Source organism: Lepisma saccharinum, chromosome 16 (genome assembly GCF_977018435.1).
Source record: "Lepisma saccharinum chromosome 16, izLepSacc3.1, whole genome shotgun sequence".
In the NCBI taxonomy this organism is placed as follows: Eukaryota; Metazoa; Arthropoda; class Insecta; order Zygentoma; family Lepismatidae; genus Lepisma; species Lepisma saccharinum.
Window position 1 is genome coordinate 25,571,567 of NC_139244.1, and position 23,210 is coordinate 25,594,776.

At 41.3% G+C, this 23,210-nt stretch overlaps 1 protein-coding gene across 1 annotated transcript in view; it reads left to right on the top strand.

Moving 5' to 3' along the window:
- Positions 1–4,663: 4,663 nt before the first annotated feature.
- Positions 4,664–23,210, top strand: part of LOC146000354 (uncharacterized) — a 139,657-nt gene continuing 121,110 nt past the window's right edge. Inside the window, exon 1 of the mRNA XM_083137903.1 lies at positions 4,664–5,648. Within this exon, the coding sequence (XP_082994029.1) occupies positions 4,913–5,648 (736 nt within the window). The 5' untranslated portion in view covers positions 4,664–4,912. The remainder of the gene's footprint in view (positions 5,649–23,210) is intronic.

Consider the following 23,210-nt stretch of genomic DNA (forward strand, 5'->3'; position numbering starts at 1 on the left):
AAAAGTATTTCTATAAAAGCATATAGGCTATCTATATGTATGGTGCCAAAAAACATACAAGCAATTTCAAGGGTGTTTTTTTTTTTAAATCTATATAAATCAAAGAATAACCGACATTCGATCATGATTTTTAATCCACAATGATTGAAAGTAATTTAGTGCAAAAGTGTGTCTCTTCCATGTAATTGCCTGTTGTGTCAAAGGGTAGACTATATCTCCCTAGTTGGGTCAAGGACATTCACTACAGGAATCTACCTTGTTGTAAAGATAAAGAAAACCACCCTTCCACCAATCACCGACAAGAAAAAGAGGTGAGTCATAGTTCCAGGCGCCAGTGACTGCAGGGTGGCATTATTTGTTGGGTAGCTCATGATACGCTATCTTCGTAAATCTGTGAGAGTGGTACTTGTTTGAGGAGGTGATAAAGGGTGCATTTCCCTCCTGGTTGCAACTGTTTATCCCTTGGGAAAATGCTACATATGTATGCTTATGCTTCCAAAGAATTTACTGGAACCTTCCCTCCACTCTTGGAAATATTTAAAATACTACAGTGTGTTTATTTATGTATTATTTAATTGAAACACAACAGGCGCGTGCCCAATTACAGTGTTCAATATGGGATGACACCTTTGCATAAACAAGATCATAACTAAGAAAATTAACAAAAAATATGAATGACGTAATATACATTTTACATTTAATAACAATCGTGAGATGAATTTAATTATAAAGACATAGGAAACACAGAGGCAATACAATAAAAATGATGCTGAACTCTTGGATATAACCTTACAAGCTGAATGAAAACAAAAATTCTATGAACAAAACATACAAAAATGCAGTGAGTAGATCTAAAGTTATATTTATGTATTCTCCATCCAGTGTAAGAACGAAGTAAATGTAAACAAAAGAGTATGACTTGTGAAGTTCGGACTTGATTCCATAATTCTGAAGTTGGCTCATTTTTAGATAATGTACGTGAAATAACAACACCCCCCCCCCCCGCCTTTTTCCCCTTGCCACAGTATAGAAGCTTAGGGAAACGTCATTCCCTTGTCAAACGTTCAATATTCTCATGCTTTGAAATATCTGCCATCGGAAATAATCATTAGAATTTCTCTGGGAGCATGTGCATATGTTTACATCCACTCCATGTTTGCTGTGGACGGACGATAGTTAAAAAATTGTAATATTGAAAGACAGTGGAAGCTAAGGGGGCAGTTGGGCCCCTACTTTTGCCACCACTGTGGTCTCCTCATGCTAAGTCTTTGTCTAGCAATATAAAGTAATCTCTCCTTGCACCCTCCCCCCCCCCCGCCCACCCAGTTTTGACACCAAATCGCAGCCACTGAATAAGATTGAAGAGATCCCGGATTTTTATGTAATACCAAACTTCAAAATATGTACATAAAATGTAACAATAATTGATAAAATATGTACCTAAATATGTATTATCAAAATGATATGTAGCTAAATATGTAGTATCAAAGAATATGTAATATTAATAATAATCGAGTATCCAAGCAATTTCAAGACTTATTTTATTAGAACATATTCAACATAATTTAAGGACACAACACAAGTTGTTGAAATTAGAATTTGCACCAAATTTATAAACTTAAAAAAAAACAGCAATATGAACATATTTAAGGAGGGGGGAGGGACTACAGAATCTTTCGATAAATAACAGTTCCCGTATTTTTTGGTCTTCAGCCTGTCTTTCGACTTGGCAGTCAATTTTAGGTGACCGTAAACAAGCATTTAGCAAATATATAAAATATGTAATATCGTGGCAAATATGTGAAAATTCGTAACATAAAACTTATGCAAAATCATGTCAGTTATACAATTCGTTGACATTTTTCTTCACAATATGTATCTAGAAAGGAATAGAATATGTAATTACATACAAATCCGGTTCTACTCATCACCAAAAGCGTATAGAATTTAAGAACTTAATTGTATGTGGCCACAATTTAAGTTTCCATGCCCAGAGCCATCTGGCGCTCATTTGAAGCATCAGATTGCGGTGAAACTTGGTATAGGTGGCTTTGGAGACCAATGGACAAGCGAATGCTGACGAAAAAATTAGTTCAAAATTTCCAATTGGCGGATGTTCTCGAATAAAAATAATTGTATATTGTCTGCTGGTAAAGCTCCTCTCTGCTTCCATTGAAACAATTGGAGCATATTGAAAGAAAGCAATGTCCGCTGAGTTTAATTCTCAGTCAGCAAGAGACAAGTTTTCGCCTGACAAAACTTAAAAAACAATAGGGGTAGCAAAGAATTACGCTTTGTTTCTTGGAAACATTTCCTTGAAAAACTATGAAAAATGCTCAAAATGACCAAAAAATCACTTTCCTTTGAAAATGGCGACAAATGCAAGAAATGCCCCTAACAAATGTAATTTATTCAACAATTATTTCATGTACACCTTTTTAAAAATGCATAATCATCAAATTCTTTACCGTAGTAATGATCATAGCAATACAGAGTCGTAGCTAGCATGGGGGCCACGGGGTCATCGCCCACCCCAGGGTCAGTCGTTTCCCCACTCTGAAGTTCACAAATAGATGTACGTCAGTGTATATACCGACATAATTGCCCACCCTGAAAGGAAATTAGTAGCTCACCCAATACTAGCATCATGATTAGGGCTCGGAATTCGAGGATTTTTTTTCCTAGTGTCCGAAGACGAGGCCCAACATAATATATGTTCATTTTGGGTCATTGTAGGCCAGAAAAAGGTGGGTTTTATTTGTCCTTTTTTGCCTTTTTCGGTGTTTTTTGGACGTTTTTCTGCCCATTCTCAATTCGAATCATCATCAGTTCATCACCTCTTAAACATCCTTTCTGAAGTAAAGAAATTTCAAAAAAGAAATAAATAAATATATTTGAGCCATCCCTGAAACGAGAAAAAAACATTTTTGGACTGAAAGAAGATGTATTTCATTCATATAGTTTTTTGTAATTAAAACTGAAGTTATTAATTAATTTGGATCACATTTATACGACCTTTTATCCGTTTTTAGGTCCTTCTTTTTATATTTTTAGGTCTTTTTTTGGCAATTTATAGGTCTTCAACTTCCGAGACCTAATCATGATACTATGACACTTTGGCAATACATCCTCTACATGTGGAACCACATGCAGATTCACCATAGCAACAGAGGCCATTAAAAAGTAATACCTTCTAGATGACGTTCTGCGAGCAGATATGGGGCGGAAGGGGAGGAGGGACAAGCGAATCGAACCGTGACGTCATTCCGTGGTCAGCACATGGGAAACGCACTAATCTTTCATATCCCCGACTATTACTCTCTCGCATCATCGTTCATTACGACAGGCTTATCATAGTACCACACAAGGTCATTTAGTTTCCTCCATCTGTGGTTAGATGGCAGCACCAGTGTTATTATCGTTATGCTCCCAGTGTTGCGCTATGTTTCCGTTACATAAGCTGACATTTCGCTAGCAATGTAAGCAATTCATCAGAATGGCTGGTGTCCTATTACCGGGCACCGAATACTGTTCAAATATTGTGTATGTGACCAGGATTTCAGCTTCGCGTTGACAGAAATTTTTTTTTTATGCTTTTTATTGAAATGGCTATACCCGTTGTCGAAAGCTGTGAGTAGGACTTCAGTTCTCAACGGAACGAAAGCAAGTTGTAGGTTAGACAACAACCTATTTGAATAAGTTTTTTCAATTCACATACTTGAGAGTAATACGTATTTACTAACGAAATAAAGAAGAAATTTAAAGCAGAGTTGATTCAAGTAGTAAATGTTACGTTTCTATTCATAAACTTGTATTCTCTCAAGATATAAAAAATCTAGTGGTTAAAATATATAAACAGCACTTTTTCCAACAGAAAACCTAATTGAGAGTATCTGAAAATAAAATATTTGGCCCTAAAAGATAGGAAACAACAAGGAAGTGAAAAAAAATCACCTAATACTGAATTACATAATTTATATTAACTTCCCGATTTTATTAGAATAATTAAATGAAGAAGACTTCGATGGGATGTAAGAGGGGAGAGAAGTTTACAGGAACCTTGCAGGGCTGATGGTAAGGGACCCGTTGACCAAGACGAAGATGGAAGAACAATATTAAGATGGATATGAAGGAAATTGTATGGTAAACAATAGAGTGATCTTGACCCTGCGATGAACATTCGGGTTTATGGATGCCACAGAGTTGGAATTCGACATTTTTATAAGTTTCTTTGATCATTGAGTTTCAGATTAGTAATAATCCCGAAATACTGATTCGGCATATTTTTTTTAAAATTAATTACTCCGAAGTTTGTGGAACAGACTGATTTTTCACTGAAATCATCCCCTTCGTGGAAGCGGGTGCCAGATACTGCGAATGCTTTTCTCACACATTCAGCGAGATATCGATAGAATAATTCTCACGTATGCACGCACTTCCTGATACAGAGCCATGACGCAACTCTCCTCACTCGCCTCCCCAACCTGGCTCTGTGTGCCAGACTTTTGTTTACATCTAGATTTTGTCCATGTCCCAGCTGTTCTCATGGGCGGGGACAGGTCATTTTATTCGCTGCACGAGCTTATTGGCCATCCCGCATGTCTCGGTCTCTTTCATTGGCCGTCGGAGGCCGCTGCGAGCGCCGCGCTGAGGGTACGGCAGGGGCTGGAGTCACAGTACGAGACGAGCAGTCGAGGCAAACAGAACTAGCGCTCAGCCTGACGGCTGGTTGCGCTGTTTTTTGTTACAAAAAAACAGAAAGACAGTACTTCCACCGCTGTACCAAAGTGGATGACGTGTGCATGGATTCTGTGGTTAGAGTGCTGTGAAGTGAGTGATATCGAAACGCAGGAATATTTGAAAGTGTGGTTTCAGTGTGTTTTTTTCTGTTGAGTGTTTTTTAGCTGTGACAATGGCGTGTTATACGAATTTCGAAATTCCTATAAACCAGCCCCGATTGTGTCCCACGGTGAACCAGCAACCGGCTGAACAGCGACAACAGAAAGACTACAGCCGGCCGTTGCATGTGGATTGTAGCGTGGAGTACGAGTTGCCCAATCAAGCCCAACCGCCTGGCCGAAGCGAACCTCTGCTCATGATCCACCCCTGCTATTACCGGCGCGCGGAGAGCCAAAGACAGAATAAGTTCATCAATAACCTCCCCGGAAGGGGGTTGGTGCCGGGATTGGTACCCCAGCAGCGTCGCTCCAACAGGACGGCCGTCGGGGTGCAGCAGTACCCCGCGGTCCCCCAGCTACGTCTCGCAGACCCCCCGCAACAGCATATTCCCAGACCCGACGTCAACATGTACCAGCAACCGGTTCAGCAGCACCAGCAACCCAACAAAGTGGTGGTGCAGCAGGCCGCCGCCCCGGTAGGGTGGAACATGGATATGGGAGTGTTTAAAAATATGCCCCCGGTTCCCGCAGCGGTACCAATTACCAAAAAGACTGAGAAACAGAAGGACTCCTTGATAAGCGGTGGTGACTTTAGTTCAGGTTCCGATAGCGGCGTGAGTGGCCACTGGACCGACTCCGAAAGGAGTCCCCTTGTTCCAGAACTTCGTCTCCAGCGGGATTTCCAGGGCGGTCCAGACAGTGGTGTTGCAACGCCTGTGTCCTTGGTGGAGGATAAAACATTACTAGCAGGTAAGTGCAATATTGCATCCCTTTTTTTTACTTCTTTTGTAAACTCCATATGCTTGTCGTACTGTGTCTACAACTTATTGTATGCAGTTGCCGGTATCCCCGTAGCATACAGTCACTACCGTGTGTCGATCAACAACTCGGGTAATTTTGTTGCCGGACGAAATTTGTAGTTACTTCGCATAGTTTGTCACTGTGGTTTCATCTCCCCAGTTGTTCTGTACCCAGAATGATCGGGAAATCGAATTACGTCCTCTCGAAATGATCCCATGACGCAAACGTTGTTAGTAGAGTCTTTGTTTATTTATGTGAACCGGTTTTACGAATTCATCCGGTTTTAGCAAAAGTGCTGTGCAATGCGTCCTAACCAATCTCTCTGAGATACCAGCATTGTATCAGGCTATTCCGATTACGTATTAAAAACGCTTTCGTCCTGTACTAACGACGTCCCGGATTCGAATACCGGTGCGCACATTGCGCAGTGGTTCGGAACCCACTTTAAATTGTAGTTGCAGTCAGGGGCTTATCCACAATGTTTCATCTGTTGGGAGGGTGTACGCGTAAATTTTGAATCGAATGATCACCAATTGGTGCTTTGCGGGGGTGGGGGGGGGGGAAATAGGGTGTGTGTTTAGATAAATCATTGCTTTCAGTCACGATAACATCAAGTGAACTTCAAACAAACTTTCGCCAGCATTAGCGTACTTTGTAACTTTTACGTCGCCTATTTGTAACGTATGTTAACGGTGGTGATAATTGTGAACAATTAAAATCTCGGGGGCCGTTTACCCACTGTACCCCCTCGAGAATTACGTCGAACTTTCTTTTAATCGACAGATTTCAATGTTTTACGTAATGTAAAAGTGGTTCCAGCTTTAGGAAAGCTCAAATAACGGAGATATTTGATCCCAAAGAATGGCCCACGTAAGTTATAAACCTGCAATTTCAGAGTACTTTCGCCGCTTCTTGTTAGTAAAAACTGTTTGTATGCACACTAAAATAGCGAAAGAACATGTCGAAAATAACTATCAATAACAATCCTAACCTAACTACGTAAAATTATAGTTGTTGTTGTGGAAAGTAGTTTTGGGTGCTATATTCACTTGCTTGAAGCCTTCGGGCTACACGGTAAAGTAACACGCTAAGGTAATAGACGTACTTTACTTCACAAGAACACATTTCCGACAGCTAAGATCAACTGAAAACGTTCATGAACAACAAAATCTTCATAAACCATGCAAAATATTTCACATTCTCCAGAGGGCGAAGGGTACCAAAATCTCTTTCTTTAAAGGTATGTCCGAAAATCGATTCCATTGATGGCCAATTAGTAGAGTTCTTAGCCATGTTTACGTCATTTCCGGAGACGAGAATTGAAATAATACACGTGCATAAAATTGTGAACAATCTTGCCTGTTGTATTTATCCAGTACCACGCCGACAAGCCACGTATAATGAAACCCTTGGGTATATGACATGTTTCTGCAATATCTAACAAATGACGAAATAACTACCAAGCATACGAGTGCGGGTAAAGATATCACCAACGTCATTTTCCTGTTCAGAGCACCATGTTTCCTCTCACGTAGCTTTCCCGGAGCGGGTTCACGGTAGATGACTTTTTTTTGTCTTCCTTTTCTGTTTTGGGAGTTCCTCCACCGTTTACGGGGAATGCGCAGAAGGTTTTTAATGACGTAGCGCCGGCGAAAGTAATGGCCTCATCGATCGGGCTGTTGTAAACATCTGATGCTGAGGGGGGCGCTTAAAAATAGTAGCTTGCTCACTTCAGTTTCCGATACATTGCACTCCCCACTCCCCCTAGCACCCGTTCGTGGTGATTGAAGTATGGACTCTTGGCGTCGCGGTCGTATTTCTGCCAGGAAGGAGAAATGAGCTGGGGGGGAGGAGGTTGTTGATTGTTCTTTGTGCAGCGTGTGGGTGCGGGAACGAAGGTGGGCGCACATGAGCCAATTGTCTACTCATGCTTCAAAGGAATACGGGCTTTGAGCCAGCTGGTTGAAGCAGGTGACTCAAAAGTCATTCTGCGTTGACTCTTCTGTTGGTCGATTTTCCAGTGACTCATATGTTGTACAGTGTAACTTGCGGGCAAATGTCAACATTCATGTGTCAAGAATGCCATAACGAGTGTGGTATCATTTTTATTGTTTATCTAATCGCCCTTGTGATCTGGGCATGTTTGTGTGTCCACTTTCATCCATTTCTACTCATCATCGCGATGAGCCAAGTGCCAGGAAAGGGACGTAAATTAATAAAAATATATACACATTATTCTTTTACCGGTATCTGGTTTCTGACTGGTGTCTTGGGGCCTCCCCCATGGCGCAGTGGTAGCGTCATTCCCTTGTAATCAAGGGGTCCCGGGTTCAAGTCCCGAGACACAAGTGGTTCGGATCCCACTTTAAACTGTAGGTCCAGTCCCGATTAGCCATACTGTGCATAAAGTGGACTTAAAACACCACCTCAAACCTGACTGGTGTCTTTTTTCACGAATTTCAAAGGCGTTTTTCCATGTTGGCAGTTAGTTCCATATGTTGCCATTTTTACCTGCAACCGATGTTCAGTTTTGACGAAATCTGAACTAAAAGAACCCCACGAACCCTTCTCCGGGCACGCCACTGTTTACATTGCATTCGCGGACAATTAGCAAAGGTGATGAAATGAAACTTAACTTTTAGGGAGCGCCATTTGACCAATCACGGAAAACAAATTCGTTCAAGATGGCGTTAGGTGTATGTGTGCGTCATTTCTATCCACTACGAGATTTTTTAAAAAAATAACTCTAGGTAGACTGCAGTGATTCACATTAGTTCGTTCATCATTGTGCACGAACCCTAATTTCTTACTTATAATTTTATCGCTATTGAATTCTACTCATTATGATTGTTTGCTATCGTAGAACACACTTCTTTTTTCATAGCTTTTGTTTTGTGCTTTTTCAGTCAGAAGTTTACAATCTCTTTTATTCCACGATTTCTCCTTATGTTCATACAAATATACTTGTTCCCTTCTAATCTTATTGTGAAACGCCTTACAGTGTGTTTTCTCTTTTGTACTTTTATTCCTGTATAATTCTTCGTACCGTGTTGTTTTGACTTAGTGCCAAGATAACCTAACCCTCAGAATGCGAACTACAGGCTTCAACGTTATTTTAAACAGTCGACACTAGCGCCACCGCTTCCAGCCGAAACTACAAATATGGTGGAGAATCAGTACTGCAGTCATTTGTTCTCGATTTGCACATATTCATTATCCGTGTAGGTACTGGGAATGCTTTTGAACAATACTTCATATTAGTTTGTGGTCAATGAGATAGTTTCATTTGTAAAACGTTTAATGTTTCGATTACGCTTATTTTCCGCCTTCCATTAACATCAATCAGAAGATCATTTAGCTAGTTAGTATTACGTGGCTCACTGTCTGCGGATCATATACACGCGTTGTTAAATTGTAACATTTCAGCGGCCGTTTCATATATTCCTGTATTATCAACGATTTCCTGCATTCAGTTTTTTTCTCCCCTATGAGCAGAGGGAGCTAACTTACAAGGGAATGCCGTAATTACGGCAATTAGGGAATGTTGAAATGGCTTCCACTTTAGTATAATTACCGTGGACTGCGACTGCGGTAAATAAGAACCAGTATTCTTTTTAGAAACTTCTCTCCGTATCTGAACATGATATCGTTCGGCCCTAATAACCCTACGTAATTTCCTGTTACAAATGAAGTAACCGTTGCCCTCGGGGTTATTTCTAGGCTGTTTTCTTGCTTTTCCGTACTGATTTATACGTGGCGCGCTCTCTTTTTGGATATTTTCCCCAGTTTCTAGCGAGTTCCTCCCATACCAAATCTTGATTCGTGGCTAATGAAGTCTGGTTGTATCATCGAATCGAGGTTTATAGGCACGCCACGGTATGCAGAGTTAGAAATTAGCAAAATGAGACTTACATTTTTATCTTCGTGATTTAGCAACTATGCATTCTTACCAAACATAGAGTCAAGTCTAGTTTGTACTTCATCGCGACTGGAGTCTCAGTCACAGATTTTACAAATGTTTTGCTGACCAGAAACGCTACAAGCGAGAATAAAGAAATGTTTTAAATAAACTTACATAAGAGGATATATTGAGTCATATTTTGGCGACTAAATTGTCAGCCTTTGCGCCTACAATTTATACATTAATCGCCAAACGGACCCTAATAACGAAGTCTAGTTTCGAACCCTTTTCTTAAGCTATTGTCTTGTTATCCGTTGATTGTCCGAAAGGTGAACGGGATTACCTTGTTTGAACCTATGCCAAACTACTGATTAGCTCATTGTTCTGTGCAGACCAATTACTACATGGTCTATTCCATTGGTTCAGCTTTCATCCGTGATTGTTCTACAGACGTGGTACAGTAAGGTAGTCTGATTCGCGGCCAAATATTTGTTACGTCACTAGTTGGGGTGGCTATAGTGTATTGTTGTTTCCCGCAGATTTGACAATGGTCATATTCAACTATCAATTAGCGGACTATACCACATTCCATGACACAACAGCCCTTTGAAAGCATTTCATTTGGCGTTGGCTGGCCAGCACCTCGATCCAATCCCCACTGTTTTCTGGCTCTCGACGCCAGAGTCCGCCACTGTTGCTTTTTGGTCCCCCAGCCGGGAATCGAACCCGCCACCACTCTTTGTGTTTGTCCTTTTCTGTTTAATTCTAGAACAAGTTTGGCCTCCCCGATGGTAGCGTCGCCGCCTTGTAATCAAGGTGTCCCGGGTTCGATTCCCGGTGGAGGCACATTGTGGTTCGGATCCCACTTTAAACGGTAGGTCCAGTCCCGACTAGCCTTACTGTGCATAAAGTGGTCTTAAAACACCAACTCAGTCAATTCTAGAACACGTCGGAACAATGCCATATGATGTGATTGACTTGGTTTGTTTTACTGCGCTTTTCTGCCATTTTTGGCTAATCGCGAAGATGAGAATGAGTGATAACACGATGACATTGATGAAACGACACTCTCAATGAACATCCATGCACAGTACAATTTCCTAAAGGCAAATAACAAAAATATAATATATTACTTCTGTAACGTCCTCAAAAACTCTGAAGAAAGTACAACAAGCGACCCTTGTGCAGGTTTATCACTCACGGATGCTGTTGGTAACAACTAATACAGGTCAAACCGAGCTCAGTTATCTGAAGAATAGCCAAACCATGGCGCCAGCCAAACATATCTGACATTCCAAACTGACCTTCCAATAAATTCATAAAAGCTCTTTATTACAAAGGGAAAAAAAGAGGCCAAAAAAAAAAAGAAGGTTCAAAATGCAAAACACGACGGGAACTTGGCAACGGGCGTCGTAAATAATTGATATATGGTAACAGAAATATTCGCTGTGGCAGATATCCGTGCCGATATTTAAAGCGCACTTTACTCCTAAAGGATTCAGGTCATGCGACCCGCTGGGATGTAGATTTATTAATCCCATTCGAAAAGCGAATACTACGAAACTGCAGGAAATTCTAAGGCAATAAACGTCGCATTGAACACGCCAATGAGGAAGGACTTTGCATTAGTTTCAGAACTTCGTATACTACGTGGCAGGTTTTGAAACAGGAACTCAAGAAATGACACGTAATGTCACAGGGGGTGAAAAATAACAATACCTCGCCCCCACGAAAGAAGACGGCTAGTTCAGCATTGCCTAATACACCGTATCTAATGAATCAATAGGCTAGTTCAAAAATAATCTTTACAATTTCACTGCAACCCACAAGCAGCAGCTTAACGTCCCAGAAGGCTTAAAAAAAACTCTCCGAGATGCAAATTTCAATAAACCTGGAATTTTTTTGGGATGAAAGTGCACCCCGTCGGCACCGGCAAGTTACGCCTTAGATCACAAATAGCGTTAACCTGAGGATGCAGGGAATGTGAATCAAATCATATTGGCCGACTCCCGTGGCCTAGTGGTTAGCACATCGCGCTTCGACACCAGGGATCCCGGGTTCGAATCCTGACCTGTGCATGGATGTTTGTGAGTGTCCTGTCATATCACTCATCCCCAGCTTCGCAAATTAGTCAAAAGTGGCACAAAAAGCGAAGTAAAATCAATAAATCAATGTCAGTCAGGGGTTCGAATCCCGGGATGGGTGTTGTTTAGTGAGTGTCGGTTCCATCATATCATCATTACTCATCCTCATCCTCGCCAAAAGTGGCAGAAAAGCGAAGTAAAATAAATCAACTCAACCAGTCAATAAACATCAACAGTTGCCGTATCAAACAAATATCTTGGCCCGAGTTTCGTTTGTTTGCACGAATAAGCTCGCTCACCAGTACAACGGTTTGTAATGAAGTGATGCATGAACAAGAGTGGACATACCCAGCAGCATTTGTTCGAAGGACCTGAGTGATACCCACGGCAAAACCCAGCTGAGTACGGACATGTGCTTGAACCCGCGACCTCCCGTGTGCAAATCCAGCCACTAATCCGTTGCGCGTCCTAATTAATGCCTTGCCAATTTATGCATCTTCTTTTATTCCCTTTTTTTTTATATCTTCCTCTCCTTGCCGTCTCCTCACACACGGGCTGTTTTCAAGGTCGTAGGGAAAGAGGTATGAATCACTGCCATGACCTTCCGTATACTCCCCGCCCCCTCCGCGATCGCTCCTCGCTCGGCTATCTCATTCATTCAGCAGCTGTTCGGGAGGGGGGGACGGGAGGGGGGGAGAGGAAGAGGGAACGGGGAAGTTGGCAAGGTTACTTTCACCGTCGCCAGTCAGAGACCTGGTCGTGGGAGTGACGTCATCGACTTGCAAATATGTAGGCGATGTACTGGAATCACTCTTTTTGGCTGCTACCAATATTACTTCAACTTTAGTAGAGAAGGGGAAACTCACATGTGACTCTGTGTACTTAATGTTCTATAATATTGATTTGTTTTGCACGAAGATTACGTATATTACAATTGCTCGATTGAGTTTAAATTGTTCAATAAAATTGCAGTCAGCTGTCTTCAGAACAATTTTTCAACATTCGAGAGTAATTTTACGATTTACATATTCTATGTGCAGAAAGTTGACAAAGATAGCCAATTTTAGAACCTTTCTTTTTGGAACGAACATTTCACATATATTTTAGGCAGGTTGAAACCCCAAAACCCCTCTCGGCACGCCGTTGGGTTGGAGATTGAGATTTTCGACCAAATGGAGGTAACATCTTCCTAATGTTAGGCGTAATAAAATGAAAATGGCTAGAAGTAATATCCAGTACAACAATGAGGAGTGCAACATAGATATAATTTGAAAGCCTAAAATTATGATCATATCTGAAGGAACATTGGCACTAGATAGATAACATTGCGTACTAATGTCCCTCTGTGTATTTCCGTTGTTATTAATCCATCAGTTCATCCGTAACCTATCGATAAAGTATTCCAGGATTAAAGTGAACTGTGGTTAGGTTGACCAGGTTCTCGAGGAATAACTGGGACACCAAAGTTTATACAGGGTGGCCCAAAAAAGGTAACAGAAACTAGAACCGTTGTATTATGTGTTCGGTTACCTTTTTTTGGACCACCCTTTACTTTGCTTCAGCGCTTTAATGTTTTCAATGCAGCAGCTGCAACACCTAACCTAGCGCACGAGTATAAGTAGGCATACAATCTTTAATATTAGAAAAGGAGACTCTATATTACACAATCAGGTAAAGCAATATATCAGAAATGTTCCAAACGATTTCTAATTTATATTGTGAGAGTATCGCGTTGCTGCATTCGTGCACAATGTTAAATTCAACAGAGTTCTTCACTTCTAATCTTAACGTAAAACATTTGGAAATGTATACGATTTGTATTTATGGATAAACTGAAATTGCTCGGAAAATATTACGTATTTCGCTTGCAGGTTAGAAACCGGGCCAGTTAAGTGTCCCTAAAATATCTCTCGGGGCACCTTAGCGTTGGCGGACAAGAACTACCCCTCATTTATGAAGATTTCACTTAAATTTCACCCTAAATATTCCTAAATATGGCGCCCGGAAGTTGCTGAAGAAAGTTTTGAGGGCGTGTGGATAAATCAACGATAGATGGCACACTGCTTATGTAGAAATTCACAGAACGTCTTCACAGCTCTGCCTTCTATCTGGAACAAATTAATTAATTAGTAAACTTTAAAGAAAGCGTACGCTATAAAGAAAAAAAGAAAATGCTCTTCTGATTGTGCATTTTGATGTTAGGAACCCCTAATTAGTTATAGAAATAGCATTTAAGTTAACGTCTCTTATCAATTAATTGTACGATTGAAAAGCTTCACTTTTGAGCAATTGCAAGTTTGTTGTAAGCTGTAACTTTCTTGTTCAAAAACATAGTACTTCATTTCAACTTTCAATTAACAAAAAATACCAAGACAAGATAGTCAAATATTCATATCTGCCATGCCAACTGGCTGTCAACTTCTTCTTCATGCTTGTCGTTAAAAACTTTGACCAAAAATACCAGCTTAGCTGCCCTTTCGGTTCCCAAACAGTTTCTTAGCGATGACTGAACAACAACAAACGGGGAAAATTGTCTTTCAACGCCATCTGTGGATGCTTGTGCAGTTAGCAACTATTCGATAACAGAATATATAAATCACAGTCATGTTTGTCTATTTGAGATTTGTGGCTTTTCCACCATTCATGAACGTGGGAGGTGGCAGCGCAGTATCGCACTGACTTCAAGGGTAGGAATCGGAAACTCCCCGCCGTAATCTACTGACCTGATTTTCCCGTCTTCAAGTGCTGCACAATGATTGTATATCAAACCCGTTCCAACAGGAGTCTCAGGTCACATCTCACATTCAAATTACCTAGAGTTAGAATATTAAATTGTAATTCTTACATAGACTGAAAGTTCTAAACGAAAACTGATCCTAAACAACAGTTAATTATATATAAGGGTGTCATTTTAATGGCGCCCACGGACCACAGATTCGTATAGAGGACATCAAAACAAATAACTTTTCCCAGTAACATTTTTCTCGTTGGTGCGCCGATTCGATGCTACAGCCGTTCAAAAAAGACCGTTTTGCCGCCTGGATGCTGGCAACCCAACACAACATTTGATCGTACCTGTGACTTCATATCCTGCGGCGAAACAGCGCACGGGAGGGTTGCAAGGAACACACAAATGTTGTGAAAAATGACAAACTACCAACCACATTATTAGCTGTAAAACAAAGCGAGAAACGCGTCCAGAAGACCGAACATTATAGCCTACCAGCTAGAAGATCAGCAGTCATCTCAGGGGAAGGGCGAAGTGAACCAATGATATGAGAAATGGTAAAAAACGTATTCAAAATGAAATGTCAATGTCGGATTTTGTCTCAGCCTACATCTAAAATATCAACAACAATAAATTTTATTGGACTTGGAGCTTACACATGGCTGTTTACGCCCAACTACATGCCAAATATTCGCAAATCTCGTTGCAAGGTTGATATCTACAGGTTTGTGTCCAGATGCCTTATGGTACTTTTGTGCTGATAACGGAAGTATCCGAGGTTCACGTTGTTACATTACCTCTAGAACACGTACAACCACAGTAACAATGTAATGATGAATCAGTAGCAAATATACTAAGCTGTTCACAGTTCCAAACTATTACATGTGTATCCGGTGCATAGATAAACACATAGTCGTCTTAGAGCTTGTATTACTACTACTTATATCCCTGTATTTTCAATCATTTTTGCCACTTGCCTCATAATGCTCTGAATATACAATATATTATCTGTTGCTTACCTTTGGAATTTTGAGTTCTTTCATTTCTATTTTGTCATCTGTTCAGTGTGTCACAGACAACTAGTATCAGAAGAACGAAGTGGATAGACTAAATTGTAGATGCCAACTTGGTAACTAGATTTGTAAATATTTGACATGTAAGCTGAGACAAAATTCGATATGACCACTTCCACTTGAATTCTATTTTCTTTCTACTATTTTTCGTATTCTCGTGTTTACTTCCTGTTAGGTTACAGAATGTGTTTTCTCGTTTTGTGTTACGGTACATAATGTGGCTGATTGTAGCTATGTCATTTTTCACAAAGTATGTGTGTTCCTGGAAACCCTGGAACGCATCGCTTCACGACGGGATATGACGTCACAAATGCTATTAAATGTTGTGTGTGGTTGCCAGCATTCAGGCGGCAAAACAGGCTTTTTCGAACGACTGTAGCGCCGAAACGACGCACCAACGAGAAAAATGTTAGTGAGAAAAGTTGTTTGTTTTTATGTCCTCTATACGTTTCCGTGGTCCGTGGGCGCCATTAAAATGACACCCTGTATATATATATAAATTTAAAAAAAAACTTGTTTAAACCACGGTTTGCCTCCTTCTATACCTTCGAAGCACGATAAGATCCGGGCTACACATCTCTCCACGCACGTGGATTGCTACTATTGAGTAATAGCAGTTGGCGGATGTTACTGCACACTTCTGCTTACGTTGCACTTGGAACACGTTGGAAAAGTAGATGACGCGACATTCCCAGAAATATCTGGTATTCCTCCGTATACATGATGGTTCCGTTTCGTTCATTTGACTGTTCGCTTATCACTGTGTATTCCTTCAAAATAAGAATGCCACCAAGAGAAGCCTGTCACTTTACTAAACCAGTATGTACGAAAATTTCAGCACAATCAAAATCGCCTGTGTTCATGTGTGCTTCTGAATTTCACCATTCGTACTCACCTTCGCGTTCAGCCAAAACTGGCAGACCAGCGAATTACAATAAAACAAATGTGAAGCTCTTGGAAGCAAGTCATATACATCTCATGACCTTCACAGTCAACAAAAATGCTCATTGAGTCAACATCATCAAGTCTTATTTGCAAACGTAACAGACTACAGTTCGCCAAGCTCTCTTTACAAGCTCGTCATAATGATAATAATAAAAAACTTTGCAGGAAAAAACAACCGCTTGTGTAACCAGTTGAAATATCCGGGTTCCGCGAACAGGCAGAGAGAACCTGTTCCTTTGCAACATCAAGGTTCCAGGAAGCCATCGTGATGGTGCAGTTCCTGCGAACAAACTTGGATTTTCTGTTCAACAGCCACATAAACCCTATTGTGAGTAGAGTTGCTTCCGTACGTATGGAAAACGTGAGTTCGCAATTCTGTGGTTTGTAGCCAGGCCTTTCTGCTTTGAAGGTGTCGCTTCGGCGGTCTTTCGATCTATACACACCGTAGATCCTTGGTTGGAACCCCGACCTGGAAATGGGTGTGCTTGTGTGTATCGTTTCATCTAATATTCGCTTATCAACAAAGCTGCGATTAGCCAGAAATGACGAAAAAGCAACGTACTATAACGAAGGCTAATTTGGTATAATATTGTCTACAATCCACCTTTTAAAAGTTACAACCACCCACTAATTTTACAATGTATTGGTTTTGTAGATTTAGAATGTGGAGATGGTACCTTATCAGGATATTTGCCTAGTTCTCGCGTCGAAATATAACAGTTCTCTCTACCGACCTCCGTGAGGGAGTGGTTTGCACTGCGTGCTGCGACGTCAGGAGTCCCGTGTTCAAATCTCGGTCTGGGCATGGGTGCCCCTTCATATATTTCATCATAATTATCATTACTCATCCTTATATTCGCGATTAGCCTAAAGTGGTAGAATATTAAAGTAAAATAAACCAAATAAATCAATCAAACAACAAGAGGCCCCACACTGGCTGTGAAGCCAGGCGCCAGAGCCTCGTTAGTCTGCTAGTCGAGGGTGTACTATGTGCACTGGCGTACGCAGAGGGGGCTTATGAGGTTACAGCCCCCTCCGAAATGTTGAGAAAAATCAACATTTTGATATAAAAACAGTGAAAAAACCTCTGAAAAAACCAAACCCCCCCCCGGGACACTTGATTGCAATTTTTGAGATATTAAAGTTCTAAATGTACGAAATATCTTATTGTATAGGCTATACCGCCCCCTAGAAAGCAGCTATGTACAATTCCAACCCCTCCCGAAAACAAATCCTTCGTACGCCAGTGACTATGTGGAAGAGAGTTGACATCTGAGGCCACCCCTTACACCCCGACTTGGAAATGATGCGTGTCTGTTGGTGTTTTTTTCACTTGCCGTCGGGATTAACTAGTAGTGGAAGAAACGTGACGTACAACAATCAAAATACAATGTAAAGAATGAACCACTTAGACGTTGTTACAAGAAATTCGATACTTCATACCTTATTTTCCCATTAGTACACTCCATATGTTGTTAATCCTTATTTGTTATGCAATTGTGTGTTTGAACTTAATTTTGTTCCGTGTCTGTACAGTGTGAGAAGTTTTTTCCGCTGACTGTACAATGGGAAGAATGTGCCCATCATAAAGCACAGACTTATGTCGTGGTGTTATTAGAGACTGGTTCTTCCCAGCGAGTAACACATCCCGCTTGCAATTTTACAACGTCCGTGTAAAACTCAAAAGCGTAGCAAGGCTCTATTGGGATTCATTAGTGAAAAGGCTGTAAAATCACTCCGCGACAGTATCCCCCTGTCGTTCTGCCACGGATGCTGAAAAAACTCGACGTGTTGGCCTTTTGTTTCGGCCAGCCGGTCAATGCCGTTCCGTATGCAAAATAATTGGAGGTAGGAAGTTTACGGGGGATGCTTGACTGCAAGAGAATTCTATTGTCTGTTTCATTTTGTTGTGCCGGTTTTTATTTTTGTCATTTGGTTGTCGACCCAAGTTCGAAGTACCAGGAAAAGTGGTTTGTAAATAAATTTTCGTGGCGACATTCACATAGTGAAATTATTTACATAATGTACCTGGTTGGCTGGTGTGCATTTGTAGCTTGGATGCGAGTCGCAACTCCCGAAGCGTCCAGTCGGCAAGTGAGCCGCTGACGTCATCTCAACCCAGTACCAATCGCTAGCCCTCTTCCTGACGCTCAGGCTCGCTGGCTCGACGCGCACTCGACTAGGGATGTTCCTAAAATTATAGGACTCTCCCATTACAACATTATACTGCGAATATATGCTGGTTTTCATGCAAGATTAAGTAAAACAACATGACTTATTTTTGTTGCTGTATTTAATTTGGCCTATTAGTATCATGAAATATATATATTCCCGTTATTGAGAGCCTACTGATAGTGGAATCATTGTGATAGTATGGTCATATGAAAACCAGAGGAACTAACTCCAAAAATGCACATTTCGAATTTGTTTAAATGAACTCCTCTGAAGAGCTCTATTTAAAGCCAGAGCGACATATTTCCACTTCTAATCCTTAGTAGTAAGGTGGAGCCATCTATCGCCAATTAACTGACTCTTTAAACACATTCCTAAGAATACATTATTTCATATCTCGTGTAAATTTTATAAATTTGAGTTACGTCCCTCTTGTTCTCACAGAACAGCATGTGCATTGCACCGTGTTATAAAGAAACATAAAGGGGAGTGGAATTTGGGCGTAGTAGTTGTTTCACACCCTCTCCAACAACCCTTAATATCCCCCCAAATTTTCTTCAACTCCAAGATAGTTCAGACAGCCAAATTTGCATCAACCCTGATGGTATTTAGCGAAGAAGGAAATCAAAAAAGTAGTGTTCAATCTGAGAATTGAACTTCTCACATTTTCCATTACGCAATCGTTGTCGCGTATACCAATCATCCATTTGATCGCAATGTGAAAGTCCGAATTTTTTTCTGCTCCTGGTGTGCCAGCCCTGAGATAGCAGACCGTGATATTTTTCCCAATTGTTTCCCAATTCCTGTAGGCAGGCTGCAATTATCTTGATAAGGAACATCGAAATGTGCTTATTACGGACCGTTCCACAGCCACCGGACATGAAAGCGTCGTAATTGGAAATTCCTGAAAAGGCATTACCCACAATCCTTTTCTCCCTCGTTCTAAAAGCTTGGAAAATTTCCTGCTGTTTGCTCAACTGTCATGTGTCATGTCCTGGACCTGGTACTAATGGAAAAACACGCTCGTTCTCCTGCAGGGCTCAAAGTGTGTGACCAAGCATACAGTCAGTGTTGCCAATTGCAATATTCGAGAAGGAGCAATTCTATTTTACACTACTAGCTTCAGTGGGCTAAGCAGGTACTTGCTACACGATTAAGACTTGAACCCAGTCTGAATGAAATCACTTCGACAATATCTGGGGAAACAGGGGGACGCGTCCCTCCAATAATTCGAGAAAATATATAATGTATATCATATATTGTTACCCCCCAGTAACTCCAAGGTAATTATGCTCGTAACATTGAGGGTGTAAGGTTTGAGTACCGACTTTCTAAAATGTCTTGAATCTATAATTTTACTTCTATTGGCGACATAGAATTTTCAGGCACTGACCACAATTCTTTAAATGTTTACGTTCGATTTATAAAATAAAATGAAAATGGGAATACGATTTTCTGAAAATCTGACTTTTGGCTTGAGGTGAATTTTACACACATTACCTTTAAATACTACTTTCTTGCATTCTTGCAACTGACATTCCTAAAAATTCAAGGGCTTGAATGTTTATATGTAATATTATGATTTATAATTTGTTCATTTTACCTGGAAACGTTGCAGATTAAAGTGCCCGAGTAGACATTACGGCACCAAAATGTTTCATTCGTGATTTTGTCTGCGATGACGTTAGTAGAAGAGCTGAAAATGGCATATTTCAATGAAGAACAACATTATCTAGGTATTCATTGCAATCGCAAATAAAAATAACTGTAAATCAAGTAGCAATCACAGTTTAACCTGTAATCGAGAAATCACAGGTTTTCCCGTCAGTGCTTCCATCTCTGGTCAAAAGATATAGCAGAGTCGAAGGACTTCGTGTGAAGATGTGAAACTTGCCACATCAGCGCCATCGGTGGCAGGTGTTGTGTAATTCACACGTGACTTCTGCCTCGTCTCACCTTTTATCCTCTTTCGTCGACTGGGGCGTTTTTGTTAGGAATACTTCGCATTTCAGGGCGAGATTCATGGTTTTCTTTGTGATTGCATTTTAAATCCTCCCACGTTGGTCTCAACTCTCACGGTTGTGCAGCTTATTTGTTAATTTTGGTACGAGCGAGGCTTGACAGGAGCTTCCGGTGATCGGATAAATTTCCTTCTGTTCATTTGTTTTTCTTTTCTCGCTTCGTGGCGCAAACATTCTGCCCGAACATCTGTGCCCTGGCCATTCTAAGGGTCTCCTGACTTCTGGGAGTTTTGTCGATGTTCTAAGCTTTCTAAATAATTACAGTAAGCACTGAGATATCCGTTCTATAGCTTCCTGCTACCACATCCATGCCATTCTACGTAGCAAGGCGCGAGACAAGGCGCGAGACGAGACTCGGGAATAGTAACTCTCAGTACCAACCCTTAGGTTATTTGCACCCTTCGACTCGTATAGAGACCGAAGCCCCGTTCCAATAACAAACTAATTTGCATCTGCAATTTTATGAGAATGTCTAGAAATGAACTCATCAAGTACAATATTGTACAATGTACTTGAAAGCTAAAATTACTATGTTTCTGACAAATAACTGAGCTGTGTGGACAATGCACAGGTACTGGTATGCCCAAGGGAAGGTTGGTACATGTCATAATTACCCCCACTTGGCCCACCATTCCTTAAAAAAAAAGTCAAATAAAACGGTGGAAAAGATGGCAAAATATAGAAGTAACTCATAAGAAGGAGACATTTCAACCCCTTAGGAACATCTTGGGACACGACACCATAGAGGATTATGGTGGATGTGGGTTCATGTACCAGAGCCTCGTTAGCGTACAAACATGTTAGATTGATTGATTGCGTTCATTTTACTTCGCTTTTCTGCCACTTTTGGCTAATCGCGAAGTTAAGTGGTGATAGATGAAATAGAAGATCACAAACATATAGGGACGAAACAACACGAGTCCCTCAAAGTATTGTACTGGCTGTGAGTTCAGACGCCAGAGCCTCGCTAGTCTGCAAAATGCAGTCCAGGGTGTACTATGTTTGATTTGTTTTAAGTACACTTTATGCACGGATAGACTAATCGGGACTATGCCTCTACCGAGTATCGAACCAGGAGAGTGTACTACGTGGAAGGAAGATTGACATTTGGAGGTCTTCGGAAAGGGTTGACCGTCTCAGAGGGTTGTCGTCAGCTCCAAACCCCCCCCCCCTGCGACTACGCCAATGTCCTCACGTGCGTTGCCCTTGTTGCAGCTACACTTTCTTCCCTCTGGAAGATTTCAAGTTTCCAGCACTATTGTAAAAGTTCGTTTTGGGGGTTGCAGTGGACGAGCGAGAGGCCTTCTGCATTGGGGTAATTTGTACGTAAGGGTGTCTGCAAGGGGAGGGATGTATTCATCACCAGGCTCGCTTTGTCTTGCAGCTTTTGATACTTTCTGAGCAGGGGGCGCCTCCAATTCCAGTGACATGCCAGGTATGCTCGTGGCTTTTGAATGATCCAAATCTGCTTGCGAGGTTCTTGCAGCGAGTCACTACAAGACCGGAGAATTTACAACCAGACACCATGTCCCCCTGCTTTCTATTTTCCCTCTCCATGGGAGGGGAAAAGGGGAGGGGGAGCTTTCAGAGAGACTGCCTGAGACCTTTTCTTCCTTTGAGCCTTCGTCACGGGAATCGCGGTTGATGAGCTGGCTGGGAGGATACATGTTTTTACGGACGGGTTCTCGCTTCGAGATCTGAAATGTCCCTTTTCACCCGTCGGGACCAACAGCGCCTCCGTGAAGGCCTTATCTAGGGATGGGATCGTTGGCTGCATCTAGGGCAACCGTCCCGTGCGGATTCCACAGGCAATAGGGTTGCACAGCCTTTCTTTTAATTTTCCCACCATGCACCATTCTTCCCCATCTTTCCATACTAGGTCGTTTATCCGGCATTGCCACTATCGACAATTGTTACTAGACTAGATCCAGTGTTCACAGCGCTACTATTCAAAACAAATAGCCCGTGGGAAGGGCTTTACTGAAATTATTTTTTTGGATGGAGGCCCTTGCCACAACCGATCCCAGCACGTAATGAAAACCCTAACAAAGCACCACCAATATAACGAAATACTTAACAGTCACTTTGTTGTACAAAATCCTTGTTAATACGGGTTCGAATCCCGACATGGATGTTCTTCACGAATTTCATCATATCATCCTCATCTTCGCTATTGGCCAAATGTGGCAAAAGCGGAGTAAAATGAACCAAATCAATCAATCAACCAATCAAAATCCTTATGAACGACACTTCCAACATATTTCCCCAACAAAATTTGTTCTGGCAACACACCGGTCGAACAGGACAGAAAAACAGCCTAAAAGCCTCCATTTCATAAAACTTCAATTTAAAACAAATCGTTTATTGGTCCAGCAATAAGGGAATGGATGAACAAACTGCACCATTGATTATAATTATAACCACACAATGATGCAAAGATTAAATCAAGAACTTCTTACTTCCCCCCCCCCCCCAAACCTAATTATTACCAATGCACAACCCAAATCCATAAACCTGGACCGCGTCGAGTATCTGAGCAATGCTCACTGAGCTAGATTTTCGCTCGTTGAGCAGACGGTGTGTGCTC